The 22,896-nt window shown below is 31.8% G+C and overlaps 4 protein-coding genes across 7 annotated transcripts; 1 reads left to right on the top strand and 3 right to left on the bottom strand.

The window, feature by feature from the left end:
• The first annotated feature begins 3,640 nt into the window (after positions 1 to 3,640).
• Positions 3,641 to 5,944, top strand: LOC110637154 (protein GAMETE EXPRESSED 1-like). The gene is made up of 6 exons (XM_021787115.2): positions 3,641 to 4,137; positions 4,228 to 4,815; positions 4,902 to 5,028; positions 5,122 to 5,308; positions 5,393 to 5,540; positions 5,626 to 5,944. The coding sequence occupies exons 1-6, from the start codon at positions 3,653 to 3,655 to the stop codon at positions 5,855 to 5,857; spliced, it is 1,767 nt and encodes a 588-aa protein (XP_021642807.2). The 5' UTR covers positions 3,641 to 3,652; the 3' UTR covers positions 5,858 to 5,944.
• Positions 5,945 to 7,213: 1,269 nt separating this feature from the next.
• LOC110637158 (uncharacterized oxidoreductase At4g09670) lies at positions 7,214 to 8,593 on the bottom strand. The gene is made up of 2 exons (XM_021787119.2): positions 8,051 to 8,593; positions 7,214 to 7,925 (listed from the first exon to the last, which is right to left on the bottom strand). Exons 1-2 carry the CDS (start codon positions 8,510 to 8,512, stop codon positions 7,299 to 7,301), a joined length of 1,089 nt encoding a protein of 362 aa, XP_021642811.2. The 5' UTR covers positions 8,513 to 8,593; the 3' UTR covers positions 7,214 to 7,298.
• Positions 8,594 to 9,999: 1,406 nt separating this feature from the next.
• Positions 10,000 to 16,738, bottom strand: LOC110637153 (importin subunit beta-3). Of its 4 annotated transcripts, none has more exons than XM_058138114.1 (10): positions 15,321 to 16,737; positions 14,890 to 15,093; positions 13,795 to 13,905; positions 13,327 to 13,412; positions 13,153 to 13,219; positions 12,945 to 13,011; positions 12,718 to 12,854; positions 10,893 to 10,984; positions 10,651 to 10,717; positions 10,000 to 10,390 (listed from the first exon to the last, which is right to left on the bottom strand). In XM_058138114.1, exons 1-10 carry the CDS (start codon positions 16,566 to 16,568, stop codon positions 10,184 to 10,186), a joined length of 2,286 nt encoding a protein of 761 aa, XP_057994097.1. In that variant the 5' UTR covers positions 16,569 to 16,737; the 3' UTR covers positions 10,000 to 10,183. The 4 variants fall into 4 exon arrangements, 1 of the variants encoding a protein (XP_057994097.1); XR_009144862.1 differs by having other exon boundaries at positions 10,314 to 10,390; positions 12,753 to 12,854; positions 15,321 to 16,738; XR_009144861.1 differs by lacking the exon at positions 10,000 to 10,390 and having other exon boundaries at positions 10,655 to 10,717; positions 10,893 to 11,029; positions 15,321 to 16,738.
• A 2,482-nt stretch (positions 16,739 to 19,220) lies between these two features.
• LOC110637180 (uncharacterized) lies at positions 19,221 to 21,563 on the bottom strand. The gene is made up of 2 exons (XM_021787159.2): positions 21,451 to 21,563; positions 19,221 to 20,860 (listed from the first exon to the last, which is right to left on the bottom strand). The coding sequence occupies exon 2, from the start codon at positions 20,856 to 20,858 to the stop codon at positions 19,329 to 19,331; it is 1,530 nt and encodes a 509-aa protein (XP_021642851.2). The 5' UTR covers positions 20,859 to 20,860; positions 21,451 to 21,563; the 3' UTR covers positions 19,221 to 19,328.
• Positions 21,564 to 22,896: the final 1,333 nt, after the last annotated feature.

The following is a 22,896-nucleotide window of genomic DNA, read 5'->3' as shown; positions in this document are numbered from 1 at the left end:
ATATTATATTTAACAGCCCTACTAATAATCACAAGTAGTCTTCCTAAAGCTAGATTGAGTATTTAATTGTGTTGGATGGTTACTTTGATTATTGGTGTGGCGCTTAATTTTTCTTAATTTGTTGAGGATAAACATATGGCATTTGTGCAGATTGTGATATGTCCATTAAAAGGGTATATTATATGCCAAAAGCAATGAAGTATATATCTTCATGATTTTTCTTCTTCTCGATCCAATCATTATTAGAAAACCCATTTTGGCACTAATTGAATTTCAATATGTAAGTTGATGAACTTTGAGCACTCAATACTAGTACTAAAAGCATTTTTTTTAGGGAGTATACTTGAAGCTTTTTAAATGATTCCTTAATGTCTTATTCATTCCTAATTTAATTATCATGATGTGCATGTAGGGTAGTTGATTAGTTCTCTCTCTATATATTCTTTTTCATTTTATACAGTTTTTTATATATAATATGTGATTTATATGTAAATTAGCAATTAATGGTATGCTAATTAGTTAATATTTAATTTTTACTTTTTAGTTAATTTTCATTATGTTTTGAAAATTAATGATATTAGAGCCATCTCAAGAGTTTAGATTTCACAGACAAATTTCAATTGAAACTAATTATATAAAAATTATATATATTTTAAAAATAAAAATATAAAATATAAAAACTGTAAAACATGATTTCTTCATTTTTATTTATTATAGAAAATAGCTTTCTTATCTTTATCTATTTCTAAATTGGTTTTGTTATAATATACATAAGCCAAGTCTTGAAAATTACTTTACAAGAGTATGTCACCTCACCTAATGATAAAATTTAAAAATTTGACATGTGATACACTTCTTTTTATTTTTTATTCTCATATAAAAATTAATTATCATATTAAATATTTTTAAATATTAATTACTAAAATCTTATCCCAAACATAAAAATAATAATTATATAAAATTCTATTTACTATATTTTTTAAAAAAATTTAAAATTTCTAAGTTTATGATTTCAGATGTTACAATAAAATTCTGGTCATCATATATATATATCTTTAAAATTAATCATCTTTTAATTAATCTATTAAATTAGAAAAATGGTGTATTATTTTTTAAAAAAAATTATATATATAATTATTTATAAAATTTAAAAATTTATTTTTAAAAACATTTTTTTTATTTTTAAAGTATAAGAATTGATAATGATGTTTTAAAAATTGTCATGTTTCATATGATTTTTTTTTATTTTTTTATAATTTTATTAATACATATCAATTAATTAAAAAATATTCTATTAATTAACTTATTTATTTATCATAATATGAAACAATTAATTAAAAAATTTATCATTAACATAATTTTATAATATAATTATGAAAATATAAAAATATATATTATTTTATATTATTAAATAAAATAATAAATAATTCACATAATATGCTACTAGTTTCTTCGCTAAATTTGTGTTAATTTTTTTTTATAAAATTTATCACATGCTTATATTAATTTGTTGTGATCGTCCACCCATATTAATTAAATGACGATGGTGTGGTGAATTTGGAAGCCTTCGATTCATGAATGAACGTGTTTGGTAGTGAAGATAAGAAAAATAAGATAAGAAAAATCAGACTCTTTTGTGTGTGTGTATATATATATATATAAATTAATATCATATAATTAATTAGTATCATATAATTAAGTCTGTCAATAAAAATATTTAAATAATTAAATGCCATTAGTAGTTAATGAGGTGCCATTTTTTTTTCTAATAATTATGTCAATAACTATCCACCATATGATTTTGATTTATCAAAATTCAAATTATAAATATTAATTATTAAAATTTAAATTATAAAACTCTATTTGGAAAGGTCAAAATTATAAAATATTTTTTTATAATTTTTTTTCCTTAAATTCCATTAATTTTGTTCTTTACAATAATCGAATCCTAGCAACTAAAGAAAAAATAAATAGGCTCTTAATGCGAAGAAATCAGTGCTTATAACAATTAGAAGGTGGAGGAGTTTTTCTTTCCTTATGGGAGTTATGAATTAAGCAGGGATTTATAAAATAAAATAAAATTTTCAAGGGATACTTTGCTTGCATTGCATCTGAGGTGAAGCAATCTCCGTTAAGAAGATCCACCCCTTTAATATATGATTTCCAATCGTCATGTCTGTTCAGTGCTCCACTTGCATATATATATATATATATATATATATATATATATATATATATATATATATATATATATATATATATATACACGCACAACATGGGTTTGGCGGAAATAAAAGCAGCAGCAGCAGCAGCGGCCACAATATCCACAGGAAGTCTGAAACTCCCCTTCACAGGTCTCTTTCCCCTCTCTCTCTCTCTTTATTTCTCTATCAGTCTTTCTCACGCACACTACCACTATTGTGGAATTCTTCATATGTTCTGAACGAGAACGTACACCAATTCTTGGTGGGCAAGGAGAGTTTCTTTGTGTCTTTCTTTTCCCTTATCCATGTTTTAAGGATAAAAAATTATGAAACAATAGAAAAAGCATTGCTATTCTATTCGTTTGTTGCATCATGGTACGTAATAATAACGACATTGTAAGGCTTATGAGATACGTTTATTCCAAATTGATAATTAGGGAATTATTTTGTAATAATTAACTTGCATCTTTATTCTTTGTCTTATCATATAATCAATTTTTTATTTGCTTTCTGTGATTTTTAGACATTATTACGTGTATTTTATCATTGAAGGGTGTACAGTATAATGACAAAAAGGTAAATAGGCATCAAATCCACTTTTTGTTATATAGAAGAAAGGAAAAAATATAGCAGAATTGGGCAATGAATTATGGTGGTTCTGATTCTTTTAGAATTTAGATGGATTTTCTAAGATAGTTTTTGACAAATATACACCTTTACACTATGTTTGAATCATGATTTTTCATAATTTTATAATTTATGGTATAATTTCTCTAATTATTTATTTTGATTATTTTTAAAAATTGATGGTTTTTTAATTATAAAATAATAATTTTTTAATCATTACTTTATCACAGGTTTTCAAACCACCAAATTGATGTCTTAAAATTTTGTATTTATATTTTATCTCTTTATAATTTTTAACATTTCAATTCTCTCTTACATATCAAATTATTTTTGTATTTAAAATATTAATAAAAACATTTTAATAACCATCATATTTATTTTATCATAAGGTTATTAAATCATTCAACATCACACCATCTTTTCAAATATGATACGAAGTGCAAACGTTGTCTTAATTGAGGAAAAAAAGCACAAAAAAAATAAAATAAAATAAAACATGCGTCAATCGAAGCAAATCTGTCCCAATTTTCCAACATTGATGATAATGATATTTTTGGTTGATTGTGAAGTTGGGTGTCTGATTAAGTTCAAACAGAAGAGTTAATTAATTTATTTGAGTGTCCATGTAAATGAATAAAGAGCATATTAACGTTTCCTTTTTTCCCGTAACGTATAGTAATTTCACTTTTAAAAGAATCCCCTTATCACTAAATTCCTTCATTGTTCCTTTTCTTGCACTTCAAGTTCTTCCTCTATATATATATATATGGTAATAAATTCTTAACAGGGTAATGCAGGCTCCAGTTTAAGAGAAACTGAAAATGGGTCGTCATCTTCTTCTCCTTCTTTTTCTGCTGATTTTAATGTCATTTTCAGCAAGGTGCCGTTCATGGGGTTGGTTCTCTTCTTCAACAGAGACTCCTGGCTCTGCTGATAACCCTTCACAGAGAAAAGATCATTCCACTGGTTCTGTAGCAGAATTTTCAATGGATGGCTTTAGAGATGAGAAGGGATTGAACCTGATTGAAAATGCCAGAAATAAATTGGCAGGTTCAAATTCTTGTTGGCAAAATGCTTATCAACAGCTCTTAGCTGGCTGCTCACAGATTCTTGCCGTTGAAGAGATGCGGTCAAGATTTGCTTGGCATCTTAGTGATTGCTTCCAAAGAGATTCTGGAAGACCGCCTTTTCCTCATTGTGACACAAAATCTGCCATGATTAATTGTCTCAAGAAATTAAATGAAAATGAGCATAAAGTTTTTCTTGCATTCTCACTTGAAACAAACTCCATCTGCTATCAGTTACAGTTAAGTATCTCACTGACTATGATCATACATTCTTCTGGTTTGTTTCTCACAAACTAATGGAAATTTTAATCATGTCTGCTTTTCGTCAGGGCCCATTCCTTCAAGCATAAAATGGAAAGACTAGTGAATGATCTTAAAAATTCAGCAGAATACACCACAGACCAACTAGAAATCATACAAGAGAGAACATATTCCCTATCAAAGAGCTCAAATCAGATTCACGAGACCTTATGTTCAACTGATTTTCACGTTCAAAATGTATCTCAAACAATAGAGGATGTTAAGGATCACATGGATGTTTTATCTCGTCATTCAGAATCTGTTTATAAGCAATCCAGAGAAATAGCACATTCTCAATCCGAACTGCGAGAAGAACAGGCAAGAATGAATGACAAGTTGAAGGAAGGGATGGCAACCATTCATGATGCTTACACCAATTTGGGCCAACAAGTGGACAGTTTGAGGATTGAGGCTGCTGAAATAGAGAAGCAAATTGATACAGTTGGAGAAACAATGTCTTCAAGAATGCGAAATTTGCAGAATACAGCTGATGACATTGAGGATAAGGCTGGGAAATCCTTGGACAAGCAACATCAACTTCTAGATGGGCAGTCCACTGCACTCAAGGGTCTACAACTGCTAACTGAATTCCAATCAGAAGCACTAGTAGAGAGCAGGTAAAATATAAAACAAAACACTGAAATTAATTGTCAAAACTATAATGACTAAATGGTATTTTTCTGATGTCATTGTTAAATTACAGGAGTACTCTTGAAAGACTAACAGAATATGGCCGTAAACAGCAGGAAGAGCTTCTCCAGCGGCAAGCACAGCTTCAACAAGTACATGACAACTTGATCGAAAATTCAAAGTCAATATTAGCAGCTCAGGTTTGTGTTTCCATTGAGTCCTTACTACTTTTGAGTATAGTTTTTTGCTGAGACACTGAGACAAATAATTTACATGGTTTTAACACTTTACAGGAAGCTTTTGAATCAAAGCAAACTAGCATGTTCATAGCACTGGATAAGCTGTTTGCTCTGCACAATGCTATGTTAGTTGAATCACGAATAATTAAAGTATTCTTCATCTACACAATGTCAGTCTTTATCATCTACATGTTCACCAGCACAAAACAAACATACACTGTAAGAGCAAGTCTATACATAGGTAAGCTTTCCATCTTAACTTGATCCTAAAAAATTAAGTCTAGATAAAATATTAGTCTAAAAATAAATATATTGTTGTTCACAGGTCTCTGTGCCACGTTCTTGATAGAAGTTGCAATACTCCGACTGACAGAAAATAACATTGAACAGCAAACATGGCTAATTAATTTGGTTAGGTCGCTCTATGTGCTTCTCTCATCCATTCAGCTTCTACACTCCATTTACACATACAGGTTTGTAAATGAAGAATTATACCAGAGTTGGTTAATATGTACTCAGAATTCCTGTATTTGAAGAAATTATTCATAACTTTTCCAGGGACTACGAAGTTATGAATCATCAGATGATACTAACATTAATTGACAAAGTTAATGACATGCAAAGGAATAAAGAGTTGTCATGGGAAACCGATAGTGATGTCAACTGGCCTTCATGGCTTGAAACAGAGTCACCAGATGAAGTTGATAACTTAGAAGAAGTTGGAGAGAACTCAATTTCAACAACTTCCATGACAAGGAAATATGATCTCCGTTCCCGCCAACGTCGCTGAAAGTTTCTTGATACACCTATTTTCGGACGTTAGCTCAGGACAGGATCATTTGGCTGTATTTCGTATTATGTATATTCAGCAAAAGAATTTTTTTTTTTTTTTGTGTCACAAAATATTGACTGCATTTAGATTTAATTCAGTAAACAATCAATTGATTTTACTTTTAACAGAATATTGTCTGTGGTCCCCTAAAATTTTGCAATCAGAGACGGGGTCAATTTATCTATTATGCACTCCCCTGTACTTCAGCAAAAAGACCACACAATATCATACATTCATTTATTTTAGTAGAAATAAGATATAGATCCTTTCTAATCCTGACAGCACAAATGCATATATACTTTCTAATCCTGATTGGCATTCCAGCAGTGGTGTGTATGATTGTAAAAGTAATTGTACGCTATTGACAATGCCCACACGCCTTCATTGCTTTCCTTCTTCATTTAAACCATGAAGCATAACGCTCGCAAGCGGCACATAATTAATTTCTTCCTTAGCTTCTATTAGTCTGATCTTGCTTGAGCCCTCAGCCTGTGGATGGGGCTCCAAGAATTTACTCTTTACCCCATTTTTCAAGACCACCTTGTTTCAGGGCGCAATTGCATTGCTCCTTTCCGTACAAGCCCATGGCATGATGAACTAATCTGGAATTTTATGGAGGCCCAATTGAAGATATATATATATATATATATATATATATATATATATATATATATATTCTTTTTTGGAAAAAATTCTAACTGAATGGATATGTGATTGAACTATTAAATTTATCGATCACACTCTATATAATTTTTGCAAATACATTCTATTAAGGGCTATTAGAATTTGATTCAAATTTTTTTTTTTGTTAATTTTTCTAGAATCTATAATTCTTGACTAATTCATCCATGACTCGTTAACACAGGTTTGGTTAATTGAAATTAACTCCAACCTCAATAGACAATAATTTTCGGCTTAAAGCTCAATTACGGCTCAAGTTTAATTTAGTTAATTTTTTTTATTTTTGTCTAATTTAATTTAAAATTTTTAATTTAAATTTAATTTAATCTAAAAATTAAAAAAAAATCAAAAAATTAAGTCTCGTAATTTTTTTATTTAAATCAATAAATAAAAAATTTTAATTTAAAATTTTAAAAATTATAAATTTTGATTTTTTATTTAAATCAATAAATCAAAAAATTTAACTCAAAAATTAAATTAAGTTTAAATTTCTGACTAATTTGAATAAAAGTTAAAAATTAAACTAAATTGAACTTTTCAAATAAATACATAACCAAAATTACATATTTTGCCAATAATTTTTTCTACATCCATTAATAAATCTCAGGAACTAAAAAAATTAATTATAAAATAGTAGGAAACAAAGTATATATTGAGACAAAACTCTACGTTTTTTTTACAATTTTTATTTATAAATAAGCTCATAACATGAGAATAATTACAAATAAACAGGTTTGCAACCAAGATCAATAGATTTCTTAACTGCATCCAATACTAATTGAGTCTTTCTGCTAATCTGAGGCCATTTTCTATCAGGACAAGACACGGATTTCCCAATATCCTCTACAAGCCTAGCAAGCTCTTGAACCATCAAAGCCTCTTGTGGTAGTTCATTAGCCACCACAACCTTTTCAGGCTTCACATTCCACCCAATGTGGAGATCCACAAACTTTGCAAGCAATGTGATGCTAAAGGAAGCAGAATTCTCCTGGAATGGGATGATGAAGTCCATGAGATGGATCGATCCACTCGAACCGATCATTTTCAAGTCCATGGATGAATGGGAGAGAAAAGAGCAATGGATGATAGCAACTGTCTTGAACAGGTCTGGCTCATCATAGTGTAAGGAGGCTGAAAATTGTAAGATGATTCCAGCTGAGTTCTTGATGACACCAGGTAAAGCAGTGACTAGATTTGGTAGTCTGTAGTTTTTAGCCCACAAGACACTTCCAATGCAATACCAGCCTAAGTCACCAAGTGCACCAAGAGCATCCATGTCTGGTTTTACTCTTATATCGTCCTTGAAAAATTCTGGCGGTGGTGACATTGTGGATGTGCTGTGAATCTGAGTATCATCACAGCAACAATCAAAGCAGGGCTTAATTTATTATTTAATAAGTAAATCGCATTAATTCAAGATATTTAGAATAATTAGGCCAACATTAAAAGAAAATAGAAGAATGAACTTACAAATTCAAGTTGTCCAATTAGCTTGGGATCAGAGAGAAGCTCCTTCATTTTGGCAGTCCTAGGGTGGTGCAACCACATAGATCCATCCATGAATTGTACGCCATTGGATTCACATGCTTCCAAAATCTCATCAAGCTCAACCACATCAAGTGCAGGTGGCTTCTCCAGCAGCAAATGATGCTTCTTCTGGGCAGCTAAGACAGCCCATTGGAGATGAAGGCTACTTGGCAATGGCATGTAAACAACATCAATGGAAGGGTCATCAAGAAATTCTTGATAGCTACCATAAATCTTGATGGTTTTAGGCAATTCATTCTCAGTGGCAAATAACTGAGCCTTTTCCAGTGAGCCACTAGCAATAGCATAGAGAGTTGAATTGGGGGCTAGGTCTATGGCACTTGCCAATTTTCTTGCTCTCTTTGCACATCCCATGATACCAAAACGAATTGGGTTTTCAGCCATTTTTGGGTTGTTGTTTTGCTGCCAGGGAGAGGAATGTAATGGGGGAATTGCTTATTGTCTTGCTTGAGAAGATGATATGTGGGTTGCTTTGGACCTTAAAACATGTGGATAGGAATTTTTTTTTAAAGATAATTTAATTGATTTAGATTTCATTACAAGGCCCAAGCCTCAAAATTGGCCAATTTAGGCTAGAAGCGAAAACAACAGCAGCTGCACTACCCAACTAATTATAGAGCCCGTAAACCCAAAGAAAATTATAAGCTAAGCAAAAGGGCTGTACAACCTCAGGTTGCGCCTGCCGCAGCTTTCAAAGGTAGAGCCGTGACTTACTAGTGGAGTCGATTGACCCGCTGAAATTTTTTAAGTACTAATAGTTTTTGTTAAATTTTTTTTATAAATATACATTTTTCTTAATGCTTCATTGAATTTTATTCAATACTTTTATTAAAAAATTTTTCCATAATCTATATAAGATTTTATATATGAGTACCAAAATTTTATTTAGAATATATTAAAGTTTTATAATTATTTAATTATTTATTAAAAAAATAACTTGAAAATCTGCTAATCAAAATTATTACATTGTCTAATTATAATGTATGAGTTAAAATAAAAAAAAAAATCATATTTAATAAGAACATGTTACTTATATATTTTAATTGATTGATAATTATTAATATTTATATTTAATATATAATTAAAAATATATTATATAAATATATAATTATTTTTTGTCCATTTTTCATGAAAATATAATGAAAATATAATTAAATAATCTACATTTCATCTAAAAATGAAGTTAATAAATTAAAATTTTGACATACTTTGTTAAATAATGTATTTATTTATTGATTTGCTAATGATACAATATTTTGTAAATAAAAAATATTTTTTTTCAAATATTTAATAAATACATGAAGATAGGATTTTTGCCCCATCAACCAAAAATTCAATTCTGGCTCCTGCCACTGGCCGTTTTCATTGTGATAAGCAGTCTCTAGGAGAGAACCTTTAAAACCTTAACAAGACTGTATCTGAAACTCTAAGCGCAAGCCTGAACAAGGCAGAAGGAAGGAGATCCACAACTCAGCTGACCACCAAATCACACAGGGTAGCATCACTACTCTGCTTCTAGTGACTCTGGGAGAAGGAACAGAGGAGGAGAAGGCAGAGCCCAATCGACATCTCTTATAGCCAAGGAGGCAGCCCATGTGGGTTATTAAAGGCAGACTTTCAGTAGTAATGCAATAAAATTTTCATGTTTATTGATAAATATTTTTCTTAACTCTTATGATATGAAAGTTTAGCCGTTTAAAACTTCGCCACTTTTCCTTCTTGAAAACTTCTGAAATTCATAATAATAATAATTATTATTATTATTATTATTATTGCATCACTAGATATCAAATTTGAATCCCATTGAATTTGAGATGATTCATTAATATATATATATATATATATCTACAGTTTTAGAAGACCTTCCTGCATGAGGTAACCATGACTTGTATGTAATGAAACACACTGTACAGACTGGTTCTCTCCAGACTGTACATGTAACACCTTGCTGTTCTGAAAAAAAAAAAAAAAAAAAAAAAAAAACACTCTTCTCTACCTTGTATGGATTCACAAATTGCTAACAATGAAGTAACAGAAACTACTCTTCTGTGGATATTATGGGAAATTACTCTGTAAAGAAAACTTTGATGATTTAGATGAAAAGCCAACAACATTTGCTAGCACCTCTCGCTGCATGGCATTCAATGATGACAAGATTGGATCCAACACAGCATGTGGGAATATTGTCCATATTTGCTTTAGCAAATCTCTCATTTGTCTCACAGTGTCTGTTGTGGCCAAATTGCTTCCCTGACTAATAACCTATAGGGGAAAAAGGAAAGGGCAAGCAACAAACAGAGAGCTAATAAAATTGAATTAAAAAAAAAAATCTACTGCATATCATAAGACAAAAATAAGAATATTTTAAATAAAGTCTTCTATTTATTGCTTTCACTTAATATTAGCATAAGGCAAAAATTTTCTATCAGAAAAGCAATGCAATATGAGGAAAAAGAAGAGCACCCAAAATAACATGCCAGAAGAAACATATATAAATAAACAAATAGGAAATGGGAATTTACCTCAAGATAAACAACAACAATTTTATGAAGGTGTTCGCAACTAGGCCCGAGAAGTTCCTTGTCTAACCTGAAAATTAAATGAAGCCATGCTACTAATTTCAGCAATAAGTAGAAATGCATGAAGTTTGGAATAATTAAGCATACATGGTGCACAAACAGTGAAACATAGCTGGTTTATATAAATAATGTGTGCACGCTCTCACACACACATACACCACATTGTAAGATGAAAAATTAGTTACCTTTCAACCATTAAACAAAGCTGCTCATGCACAGATTTGGCCTCAGTTAAATCATTTTTGATAGGCAAGAAGCTTAACCAGGTGGGAACAAGCTGTCAAAGATTAACCTGATCAATAAACTGATTGCTTGATATTGCCTAGCAGAATACCGATGAGAAGATATATCAAGGATGACACAATGTTAGTAGTAGACCTATAACAGCATACAAGATTCAAAGGAGAAAGAATAGCAAATGATTGGTTAATAATGAGGTAAGGCAAATAAATTATTCAAGAATGACTTGACAAAGGTAAACAGACTATGATACCAAAAGGTTCAAAACTGTAACATCCATTGCATTATATTGTCTGAAAAGCTAATTTCTTAGAGCACTAATAAATCTGCTGCTTTAAATTAATTGCAGGACTGGGCTTAAAAAGCTCATAGAGAACTTTGAAGTTCTGTCCCATTGCAATGCATAGTGGACATTTTCAATAAATTCCAGAATACCTTTCTTTGAAAGATGGAATTGACACCAAGTGTGTGGGATATTGGGAGTTTGGATAAAATACACCACTGAAGACATGAGTGAATATGAAATGTGCCTTTTTTTTTCCTCTTTATCTATCCACAGATTTCCCTTCATATTAATTTTTCCAACTAAATGTGATGGGCTGCATCATTTTCCCAGCAACACGAGTAAAACATTCATATAACTTTTCTGGGATGGATTCTGCAGTCCTCTGCCTTAGAGGTCCAGTTCAAAGCTTCAACATATTCTGCGAGACCAAAAATCCCAGTTCAAGAAGTTTTGAGTCGCTTGACAAGATCCTCAAGTGAGAATTGCAAACAGATGCATCTCCTAGACCACAAATCAGAATTGCAATTGGCAACCTTTACCTAGCTATCTGAACACAGTTTAAATTTAAGCTGCGCCTGAATAGGAAATCCTAAATTCAAGGATTTGAATTCTGAGTTTTTAATTTAAAGAGTATTCATCAATATTTAGACTTAAAACGATAAGAAGAAAAATATATTTCAACAAAATGTTGAAAGTGTATTTGAATGACACCTTCTAGTAGTTATTTCAAATTGGTGCTCAAACAAGTATTCATCTAAATTCATGAATCTAATCTCTATTCATAAATCTGTCCAACCAAAGAAAAAAAATTCAAATATGAATGCTTTCTATCAGATCCATGCCTATCCATACAAAACCTTACAAAGATTATATATGCTTTTGACTCCACATTCGACAAATAAGCTCCCTACGCTTTTGGCTCTTGCATTAGGGCATACTAAGAATACTTAATACCCCGTTCTAATGGTAAGGCAGTTTTACTGTAGCTACCAGGCAGTACTGTCCTGTTATAAGGATGACAGCTAACTAGAGCAGCAATGAGAGGACGCCATGCCAATATACTAACAAGGACCTTTTCCACCCCCTCCCCTCAGGTCCACATGCCCACTTTTTACTGAAATCTGACAGCGCAATCATCCACAAACTATATGCTATTATAGTCTGGAGGAGTCAAACTTGAGATCCAATATTCAAATACCTCAAACTCCTTTGCCCTTTCCACCATGCTTCTACCACTGTCACCGTCCAACTCAATCAAAGGAAAGGCCAGAAAGGGACAAAACTAAAAATTAAGAGGGAGATTATGTGTACGCTTGCAGCTAAATGGTGAAGAAAACAAGCTATAACAATAAATCAATCAAGATAGCCAAACCTAAGGTGTGCCACAAAATAGCAGCAAGTAGAAAGTAAAAATCAACAAAAATATTCTCAATAGTCAAAATCATCAATTTTTGTGACAATGGATGGAAGTGGCAAAACAATACCTCAGTTGCATTTATGACATCACGATGAAACTCACATATTTTTCCAATAGCAGAAACTGCAATATCAGATGCCTTTAAATCCTCCATACATGATCGATTAGGACATGCCATTACAACACCTAGTTTTGACAGAGCACCTGTAATTTGCAAATATATGTTGGTATATTCAAAATATTTGAGCCAACATGGAAGGAACCACTGATGCAAAAGCAGGAAAACCAAGATACTTTTAATAAAATGTTTAAATTGAGATCCACCAAACTCTGCACAAATCCGGATTCCACATATAGCTTCCTGAAAGAATTACAGAAGTTAAAAAATAAATAAATACCAAAGAAACAGTTAAAGTCTTACCACAAAATACAAAGAGAGTAAAATTTGGGGATACAAGAAATTATGAAACAGTACAAACAAAGGCTGATGCAAAGATGAGACCTTTCTCAGTTCTGAATTCTTGTCAGTGCAAGCTTCTAATAAGACCGGAAGATAATCAGCACAGTGCCTACCAAGAAAATAAGGTTGTAATACTTGTGGAGCAGGGACCCATTCATAACCACTAATTACATGAGTTGGAGAGGGAGGAAACAATCACTGAGACTGAGAGCTTACTTGACACATACTCCGTGCCATTGTTTTACCATTGTATTGAAAGTCCGAAATGCAATGGATCTGCATTTGTCAGTTCTGCTATTACCCTGCATGCAGAACATAAGAGGGTGGGCCAGCAACCCTGTGTAAATTATAAGGTAAAAATTCATCCAGATGACAGAAGGTAAAACCAATGAAATATGACAATATTCTATTGAGTTACAAGTGTAAACCTAAACCTATTTGAGCATTAATAAGCAAACGAAGGTTCAAAATGTTGTTTTTTGGCTCTTCTAAATGAATTGGTGAATCAACTCATACAAGAATAGATTATCTGGAATGGTGAAAACTTTGAGCATTTGCAATGACTTCCATATGCATCATGCAAGAGATGTTTGTTGTATTCCTAGCATGCTCTTTTATTCTTATGCATAGTTTTGCACAGGTACATTTGGATTTTCAGATGAGAATGATGACATTATATTTTACCTGCAGCAGTGCAAGCAATTTTCTTAATATAATATTCAAATCAATGTATATAATTAAGCAATCTTGTGAGATGCTCTTCACAAAGAAGAACAGTGCTGAGGCAACTTCTTCCTGTAACACAAATGCAAAGGAAAAACCTAATGTAAGTCAAATGAAGAAAGAGACATGTCTATTGATGAAAAGACTTAAAAGTAAATAATCCAGAATCATTACCTGCATGGGACATTTTGATAGGGAGAAACAAATTATGAAAGAAATTCAGAAGTAATAATAATTTGAATGAAGACTATATAAGATTGAGCAGCTATTCAACAAATAACAAATAAAAGAAGAAAAGCAGATGAATATTAGCAATCACGTTCTCTAGAATCAAAACAAAAACTTAATTGTTCCTTGAAGTCAAGATTGTGATGTTTGATTATTCAAGACTTCTCAGTTCTAACTACTGTATCTTCATGAGATAATGTTTCAGTTTTTGATACCACATATATTTTGAATTTAATCAACTCATCTTTACATTTTAATGATGTGGCCATCTAAGTTCCATGTTCAAGCATCAAAAAGATATATTCACAGTCTCTAATCGTCATTCCTCTGGGAACTTTTCTATTACAGCTTCTTACTTAAGTAAAGCACAAAGAAAGAAGAATGCAAGCAAGGTTATTACAGGGTTTCAGGCACCTTTACCAAATAGCAGCAAAAAAAAAAAAAAATAATAATAACTATTATCCGATAATCATTAAACCTAAACTTCTCATTTTCCTACAAATCACTGAATCTCCAATATACCACCAAAAAAGTGAAAATATTAAACCTAAGAGCATAACAAAATTGATAGCAAACCACTATCAAAATCAACCTAACTTCCTTAAGAAATCAATCTGTCTTAGATTGAGAATTGTTAACTGATCCCTTAGTGGATGCATAGACAGCAGAGTCAGATTAACTTTAACGAAGTGTATAACACACCCAAACTCATCAGATCACATAATCAAGTGTACTCCCTCCCCTCCTTTTTCCAGATCCATGCACTCACACAATAAAACGAAATCAACTGCATTGCACACAATCAATACTTTTTCATAATTTGCATACCTCCACTCTAGGATTTTGTTTTTTGTCAATTGCAGCAACAAGTGCAGGCACAATCCTTGGATGATGAAGAATTTGAATTGCGCCAACCAGATCTGTGGGCAACTGCATAAAATGAAAAGCCGCCCAACAAACCCTGGGATGTGAATCTTGAAATGATGTCAAAATTATTTTCACAGCTTGCTGCAAATAATCTTCCATCATTATCTGCAGCAGTATAAAGGAACATGAGGCGCACAACAAGTTCAAAAAAGTTTCTTTAATCAATTCATAACAAATATAAAATCAACTGAATCAGCATGGGAGCTCTGGCGCATTATGTAATAGTATCAACTGTAAAGGAATATGTGATTCTAGATTCATTGAACTATTTAAAGCTAGCGCCAAATCAAGCTTTACAACTGCAAAAAGAAGAAAATATTGTTAGTTGTTACCATTTCATCTGAGCACTCCTTAGAAATCACACCAAGCATGGTAATTCCTGCATGACGTCTCTGCCATTCTAGTGCGCCCATATACATAGGCAAAAGTTTAAAGGCAATGGGCACTATATTCTTTCCACCTAAAACTATTGACATCTGGTTCAAGCACTTGATTCCATAATTATAGGTGTCTGTTTGCCCTGCATTATCACTCTCTACACTTCCCATCTCATACCACGCAACGGCATCTTGGATACCAAGAAGCATTCTCATTGGGACAATGAACAACCCGACCATACATTCAGAAGACAGCATCTGCATTGCCGGTGCCAAACCTTTGGCTTCTACCATGGTCATCAAGAACTGAATTGCACAATGTTTCGTTTCATCCTTAAGTATTCTACTCTCAGCAAGTTGAAGCATGTCTGAGACTAAATTATTAAGGTAAGGCCTCAAGATTTGAGGCTCTTCCATCACCAACTTAGTTAACTCCTGTAGACCCTTCTGAGCACACTCCTCTTTTTCACCTTTCAATAGACCAAACACTCCCGTCATCATTGCCCGTAACAAGTCATTGAACCAATCACGCCCTAAAGACCCTGAAAACAAATGCAGTAAACTAATGACAGCCCCAAAAGCAGCAACTTTTACATCAACATTTTTTGAAGCCAATGCACGCAAAAGCCCCCCATGTAAAAGCTCAATTCGAGGTAATAAAGCTTCACAGATCAACCTCTTACAATCATATGGCATATAGGCAAACACTAACAAAGCAGTTTCTTGATACTTGTCATTCTCCAATGCAAGAGACCTTCCTAAAAAATCAAGAAGCTCTTGCCATTGGTCTTGACCTTTATAAACTTCACCGGCTATATCAGATACAATCCCACAAAGAATCCTTAAAGAGGGCATAAAATCCTCTGTTTGAAGGCAATCAAGAATTTGGGTTTTCATATTAACTTGAGCCTGAGGAGTTAACTTAGGCCACAAGTTTTGGACTTGGACAAACCTGAGGAGACGGGCGGAATTTGCACGGATGTCAATGTTAGAGGCATATCTAAGAAGATAAAAAAGCTTTATAAAAAGAAGACATGGGTGGTGATCTTGACAACAGAGGAGGAGATTATGGGCATAGGATCTTTGTGGTTCTTGAGGAGAAAGCAGACGAGAAAAGAGGGTTTCCATTGGTTTGACATCATTGGAGCTCAAAATCTCGTATGCTTGGGTTTGCAATTGCTCTGAGAACTGGGAAGACTCCATCTTGGTTTTGTGTGATCTTACAGAATCTCTTGAAAAAGAAAAAATGCAACAGAAATTTCTTATGACACGAAGGGGTTTTATGGTGTGTGGGTGAACTGAGGGCTTAAGGTTTCATTGGTTGTTTATAAGATGGAGAAACCCAACGTTAAGAGTTATTACTAATTTAGTAATCTGTAATTATTATTTGATCGTTTTTATAATGAAAAAACTTCTCATGATGTCATTGCAATGTTTTCTTTTTATTTCTTATTTTCAACATAATAATATATTAATTTCTCCAAATTAAAAAAAATTAATTTAGCCTTTTTTTTTCCTAAGAAGTAGAATAAGAAACGATACATGGATAGTTACTTAAAATGATTTTTTAAAAAGAAATATAAAAAAAAGTAAATTATTAAATATTGTCGATATGTGCATCTTTATTTATAAAGTAACAAATTTTACACTTTTAAATATAATAATAAATATATTATTATTTTTTTAATACGCTGAATACACCTATAATTTATCTTAAAAAAGAAATGCAAGTAAAGATGCTTTCTTTAATCACATCAATTGGCAAATTCTTGGTGAAGTTCCATAGCAAATTCTTGGAAAGGCTTGATTATATATAAATAGTGGGCCGAAACATTAATGTGACCCATTTTAGAGGTTGATGGATTGGATTACAATAGGGAGTGGCTTTGATTTGGAAGGGATTTGAGAGGGTAGTACGACTTCGAAGGTTTACCTTTTTTTCTTTTCTTGAGTGCAGAAGAGACTTGAAACTAAGGGAGTTAGATACCCTCTGTAAATGGATGATCAAATGAGGTTATACATGATTTGAAAGAAACTATTTAAAAAGTTCATAGATTTTGAAAAGGTAGGAGATAGGTGTGAGAACTAAATCTGTAAGATGGGAGATGGTGAATTTTGTTAATGTAAATATCCTTATTATATAGATTTTTACAAGTTTATAGTTTAACTTTCTAATATGTTCTAAAAATAATATTTTATTAAGAAAATATTTACCATTAAAAATAATATTAATGAAATTTAATGTAAATTTAAAGGCAATTTAAAGGATAAAAATCAATCAAATTGAATTTAAACAGTTTAATTTAAGGCTTAAAAAAAAAAATCTTGGATAACCAACCTTGCTTATAATTATTTTACTACCTCAATAAAATTTTTAATATTTTTAAGAAAATATTTAATTTGACTACTTACTCTTAACTTTTAATTTATAATATATTTTTTTTATTTTTTGAGTTAAATTAAAAATAGATATTTAATTATTTAGTAAAATTACTTAAAAATAACTTTGAAATTGTTTAAGTATTTAATTAAAGAATGATTAAAAGTAATTTAATCCATTAAAATTACTAGAAATGATATGTAATCAAGTGTTTTAGTTGTTAAAATGAGAATATTATTGATATTTTTAAAAATTATTAGGATAATACTATTTTTTATTTGATCAAAAAATAATTTTAAAATAAATAGATAAGTTATAAATAAGGTATTCATATTTAACCTCTAACTTAAGGGTGAGCATTATTCGGTTCAAACCGAATAAATCAAATTGAACTGCCTTAATTAGGTAATTCAGTTCGATTTTTAAAATAATTCAGTTCGGTTCAGTTTTATATTATAAAAATTTTGGTTATTTCAGTTCGATTCTATTTTGAAGAAAAAAAATCAATTAAACCGAACCAAACTGAATAGTAATTATATATATTCAAGTCAAACCAAATAGAATCGAATCGATTTTTAAATTGATTTATTTTATGAGGAATTTATGAATTATATATAATTATATATATATATATATATATATATATATATATATTGTTTAATTTCATTGATTAATGGTTATTAGGTTCAAACTAAAATCAAAATTAGACCAAACAACTTAAAAATCAAGTTTAAATTAAAAAAATAATCAAAAATCAAAATCGATCGGTTTGAACTGAACCGAATTGAAATAAAATGGTTCGATTCGATTCGATTTTTTATCTATTTCGGTTCAGTTTGATTTCTAAAATATATAATTTGATTTTTATGATTTAATTCGATTCAATTCAATTCTATTCAGTTTGAACCGAACGCTCACCCCTACTTTAACTTATTTTAAGTAGATTTTTTAAATTATAAACCAAATCAAACACTAATTTACTTATGACTTTCTACTTATAAGTAAGTTTAACTGATTTATAAATTAAACTAAATACCCTCTAATTATTTTGGTAGATGCAAACTTTATTTAATAAGAAAGCTGGCTTTCCGCTCTAATATTCATGGGGATCAATTTGCCCAGAAAGCAACATTACGTAATAAGAAATCATCATTTGTTAAGCGTAGCAAATAATATAAAACTACTCTAATTAAATATCATTGTATCATTTCAAGTGAAATTCAAAAGATATTTTGACCTAACTTATAAAAATTAGGTTTTAAATACTTAATATTTATAAGTTAATTTGAGTTTATATATTTATTATTGAAATAATTAAAAAAATTTTAAGTGAAATTTATAATAAAATTTTAAAAATTAAATAAGGAGGATATGATAAAATATTTAATCAAATTAGTTTATAAATAAAATATTTATAAGAAAAAAATAAAAATTAATTTTTTCAATTTATTTTTTTTACAAACTCAAGTTATAAATTATAAAAATATTATAAATAAATTTATTTATTTATTTTTAAAACTTATAAAATAGTTTGTCCAGCTTATAAAGAGACAAATGCCATCTTAAAATAACATGCTTAACATTCATTCCCTCATGTCATTATCCCCATCTTCCATATCGCTTATGTCAAGATCAGCCAGTAACTCGTCCAATGGAACAGAAGGTACCTCTTCACCATCAGTCATGGATGCCATCTCTGAAGGCTGATATTCTTTATTATGATACAATGATATATTGAACCTCAACTCTGGGTTCTCTTCCAGATCCCTCAAGAACTCTTCATATTCCGTGTTCGTCTTTTCCTGGTCGTGTCTACCTCCTGAGTCATCAGCTTCCATGTTCAGGGACTTGAGCTTCCAGGCACGAGGTTTCCCAAGTTTTCTCTGGCGATTCTCCTCATAGCTCTTCTTTATCAAAATTGCTTCAGGGAGGACCAGACCTTTGTACTTGTCCAGTTCAATATCATTGCTGTTAGCGCCATAGAGGTCATAACCAAGGGCTTGATCACCAGGTTTCAAAATATGGCCTAGATGTGTTTTTATAAAGAAAATAGTATCATTCTTCCCAAAGTCAGCCAGACGGGCAACCTGGGCTTCAGCTAATGCATACCTTGAGCCCCCATTATTAACTTCAGGAGAAATAATTTCAACATCTAATACGATATACTCCACAAGCTGCCGGCTAGTGAGTAAAGACTCAAAGGATGCCCTCCAATACTGATCAGAATCCAAGTAGCATTGCCTAAGAGTAAAAGGATCCAACAGAGCTATGATGTTTGTCACTTTTGTGCAGATTACAAGGGGACCAAGATTCCCCAAACTAACTGCAATTTTTTGAGGTAGACAGATCAAATCTTCACGGCAAATTGGGGAGATTTCAACAGAGAAAGTATACTTGTAATTATATTTGTTGCTCTTAGTATCATGAGACACAAGTTGTTTGTCATGGCGACTCCTCACTGGAGCAACTTTACCAACAAATTCGACAAATTTCACACCATGACTTCGATTGGCAAAGAAAAAATCAATACCTTGGTCCATCTGCTTGATCTTAATTGCGCGGACTGCAGCATCATGCTTCAAAATTAGCTGTTCCAAGTAAAAGAATGTACGTCTATGAGAAACATGCTGCCGGAGTTGGACAGAAGCAACCCACTGCTCAGGATTGGCCTGAATCCTTGAGCAAGTCTCGCACATGGATTCTTGCTTAAAGTACTCAACAACATATGCTTGTTCGAGTACCACACCATTAAGAACCTCTTTTTGAACTCTCAGCCTGACCTTGATCCTCTTGGAGTGTGGTTCAGTCCAAACAAATTCTGCATGTACCATCCTAGCTCCTCTTAACTTCAGTCCTTTTGTACAATATGCTAACAACTCATTGGATTCTAATTGGGCCTTAATCCAAGTGCTAGGTGGATGCAAATAACTATCACATTCAGGGCAATGTCTAATGATTACATGCTTCTGCAAACCTTCAGTGATATCCACTTCTGAGCGCAAACACTTAACACACATGTTGGCAGCATTTGGTTGCATGGGAATGCCACATTTACAACATAAAACACTTCCAATGGTTTGACGAATCACAAACATGCCTGCTGCTTCAGCCATGGCTAGTGAAAATAAAACAAAACAATGATGATAATATTAAATATTTTTGGACTGAACAAGAGGAATACGAAGCGCTTAAGGAGAAAGGAGTGCAAACAAGCAAGCTAACCCATTGGTTCCAAACACTATACAAAGCAGATAGCTAACTGATATTGAAATACGCAAGTATCAATCAAATATGTAGCATTTCTAAGACACAAGTTCTAAGATAGGAAAATTGAAGGGCAAAAAATCAGCAGCAATACATGTTCAAATCCAGAACATACTTAATGATTGTTATGCTGCTTAGCCTATTAAATAATCATGCAACCATCCAGCAAGAAGTATTAGCTTGCAACTATAATATTTCAAAAATCCCAACTCAAACCAAAAAAGTCAATCATTGTCTAAACAAATTTTAGAATAGCATTCCAAAAAATCTCATCTTTCTTGTAGTAACTAACCATTAATGCTATAAAAAAATAAGCAGGGAACATCCACCAAAACAACAAAAACGGACATGCATACAGAACCGGCCAGATGCAGAGCTATTAATCAACTCGCGGGAAGCAAACGGGAAATAAAGCAAGAGGCAACAGAAAGGAATATTTACCCGATTGATATGAAGACCCAAACGGCAGGCGAAATTTGGAAAGGAGAAAGTGAGGGACAATTAGAAACCCCTCAGAGTCGGCTTTGAGAGTTTTGAATGGCTTCGGAAACAGATATATATACTCTACTTGGATCACAGCCCCTAATGCAGTGTTTCCAGGTCAACCTATTTGGGCCATTTGGTTTCTAGTCAACCAGACAAGGCCCAACCAAGACTAAGGTCCAGAACCATTAGAATCACCATGAAACACTAAAGAAGACAAAAAAAAAAAAAATGCAGATTCTTGAAAAAAAAATGTATGATAAAATTATGAGAAAATATTTATCAATATAAATGCGAAACCTTAATTCAATTTTGCCCAATTGGGTTGGTGGGGAGGTTAGTTTGATTGGTTAAAATTATGAGAGCTGGGCTTCGTGGTGTAGTCTAGACTCTGGACCAACTGGGTAGGCTTATTGTTCGTCGTGAATGACTAGACTATGGACCGAGCTAGAGTCCTTGAACCTTTTTATGTTGAGAAAGCTGCGAATTTCTAAAAGCTAACATATTATAAAGACAGAACGCTACGCTCAGTCTAATATTGGGCTCATAGTCCAATGCAACACATATTTGATCTCAACATATTAGCTCCAACTGTTTGGGCCTCCACTGCATGGTCGTATCATAAGCCTTTTTTTCCCACGTAAGTTACAAGTTAGCTTTTGCACACCCTACAAATAATTATAATAATATTTTCATTGATATAAATTCAATTAAAATTTAAACTCGAAAATTTACACTTCAGAAATGACTTTATTAATTATGTCAATTCTAACACAAGGTAAGAAAAGATTAAAAAAAAAAAAAAGAGAACACCTAAAATGATGTGGAGAGTTATATCAAAAAATTTATAATTTTTGAATATTGATGTGAAACTGCTTTTTAAATAAAGCTGAACAATGAAAATAGATTCATATAATTAATCTTAATTAATTTGAAGTTAAGGTTTAATTATTGTTGTATTACAGGGTTTAAGACATGTGTGTCCTAACTTAAATAATCTTGGATTAGTTAATGGATCTTTTAGCTGATAAACAAGTAGAGCTTAGAGATCTAAGGTAATAAAAATCAAGGGAAAGTAATGTAATGTGTATGCATGGTATGGTATGGTATGGAATCCCATAAGAGTGGCATGAAAATATGGGTATGGGAGGTGAAAAAGACCATACATAAAACTTTGAAGCATGATGATGGATAACAAAATTTTGAAAGAGGGAGAAATGGGTCCACAAAGAGAGAGAGAGAGAGAGAGAGAGAGAGAGCATAACATAACATATAAATGCTAGCAAAGGCAATGAGAGTTGAAAAATACAAAACACCATTGGTATAGGATCAATAATAAGAATAAAAGAAATATACAACACATACAAGTAGTACACAGCCCCCCGCTTTAAATGCCGAGTAGAC

The sequence above is a fragment of the Hevea brasiliensis genome, chromosome 16 (assembly GCF_030052815.1).
Source record: "Hevea brasiliensis isolate MT/VB/25A 57/8 chromosome 16, ASM3005281v1, whole genome shotgun sequence".
NCBI lineage: Eukaryota > Viridiplantae > Streptophyta > Magnoliopsida > Malpighiales > Euphorbiaceae > Hevea > Hevea brasiliensis.
This window is presented reverse-complemented; position numbering and strand designations above follow the sequence as displayed.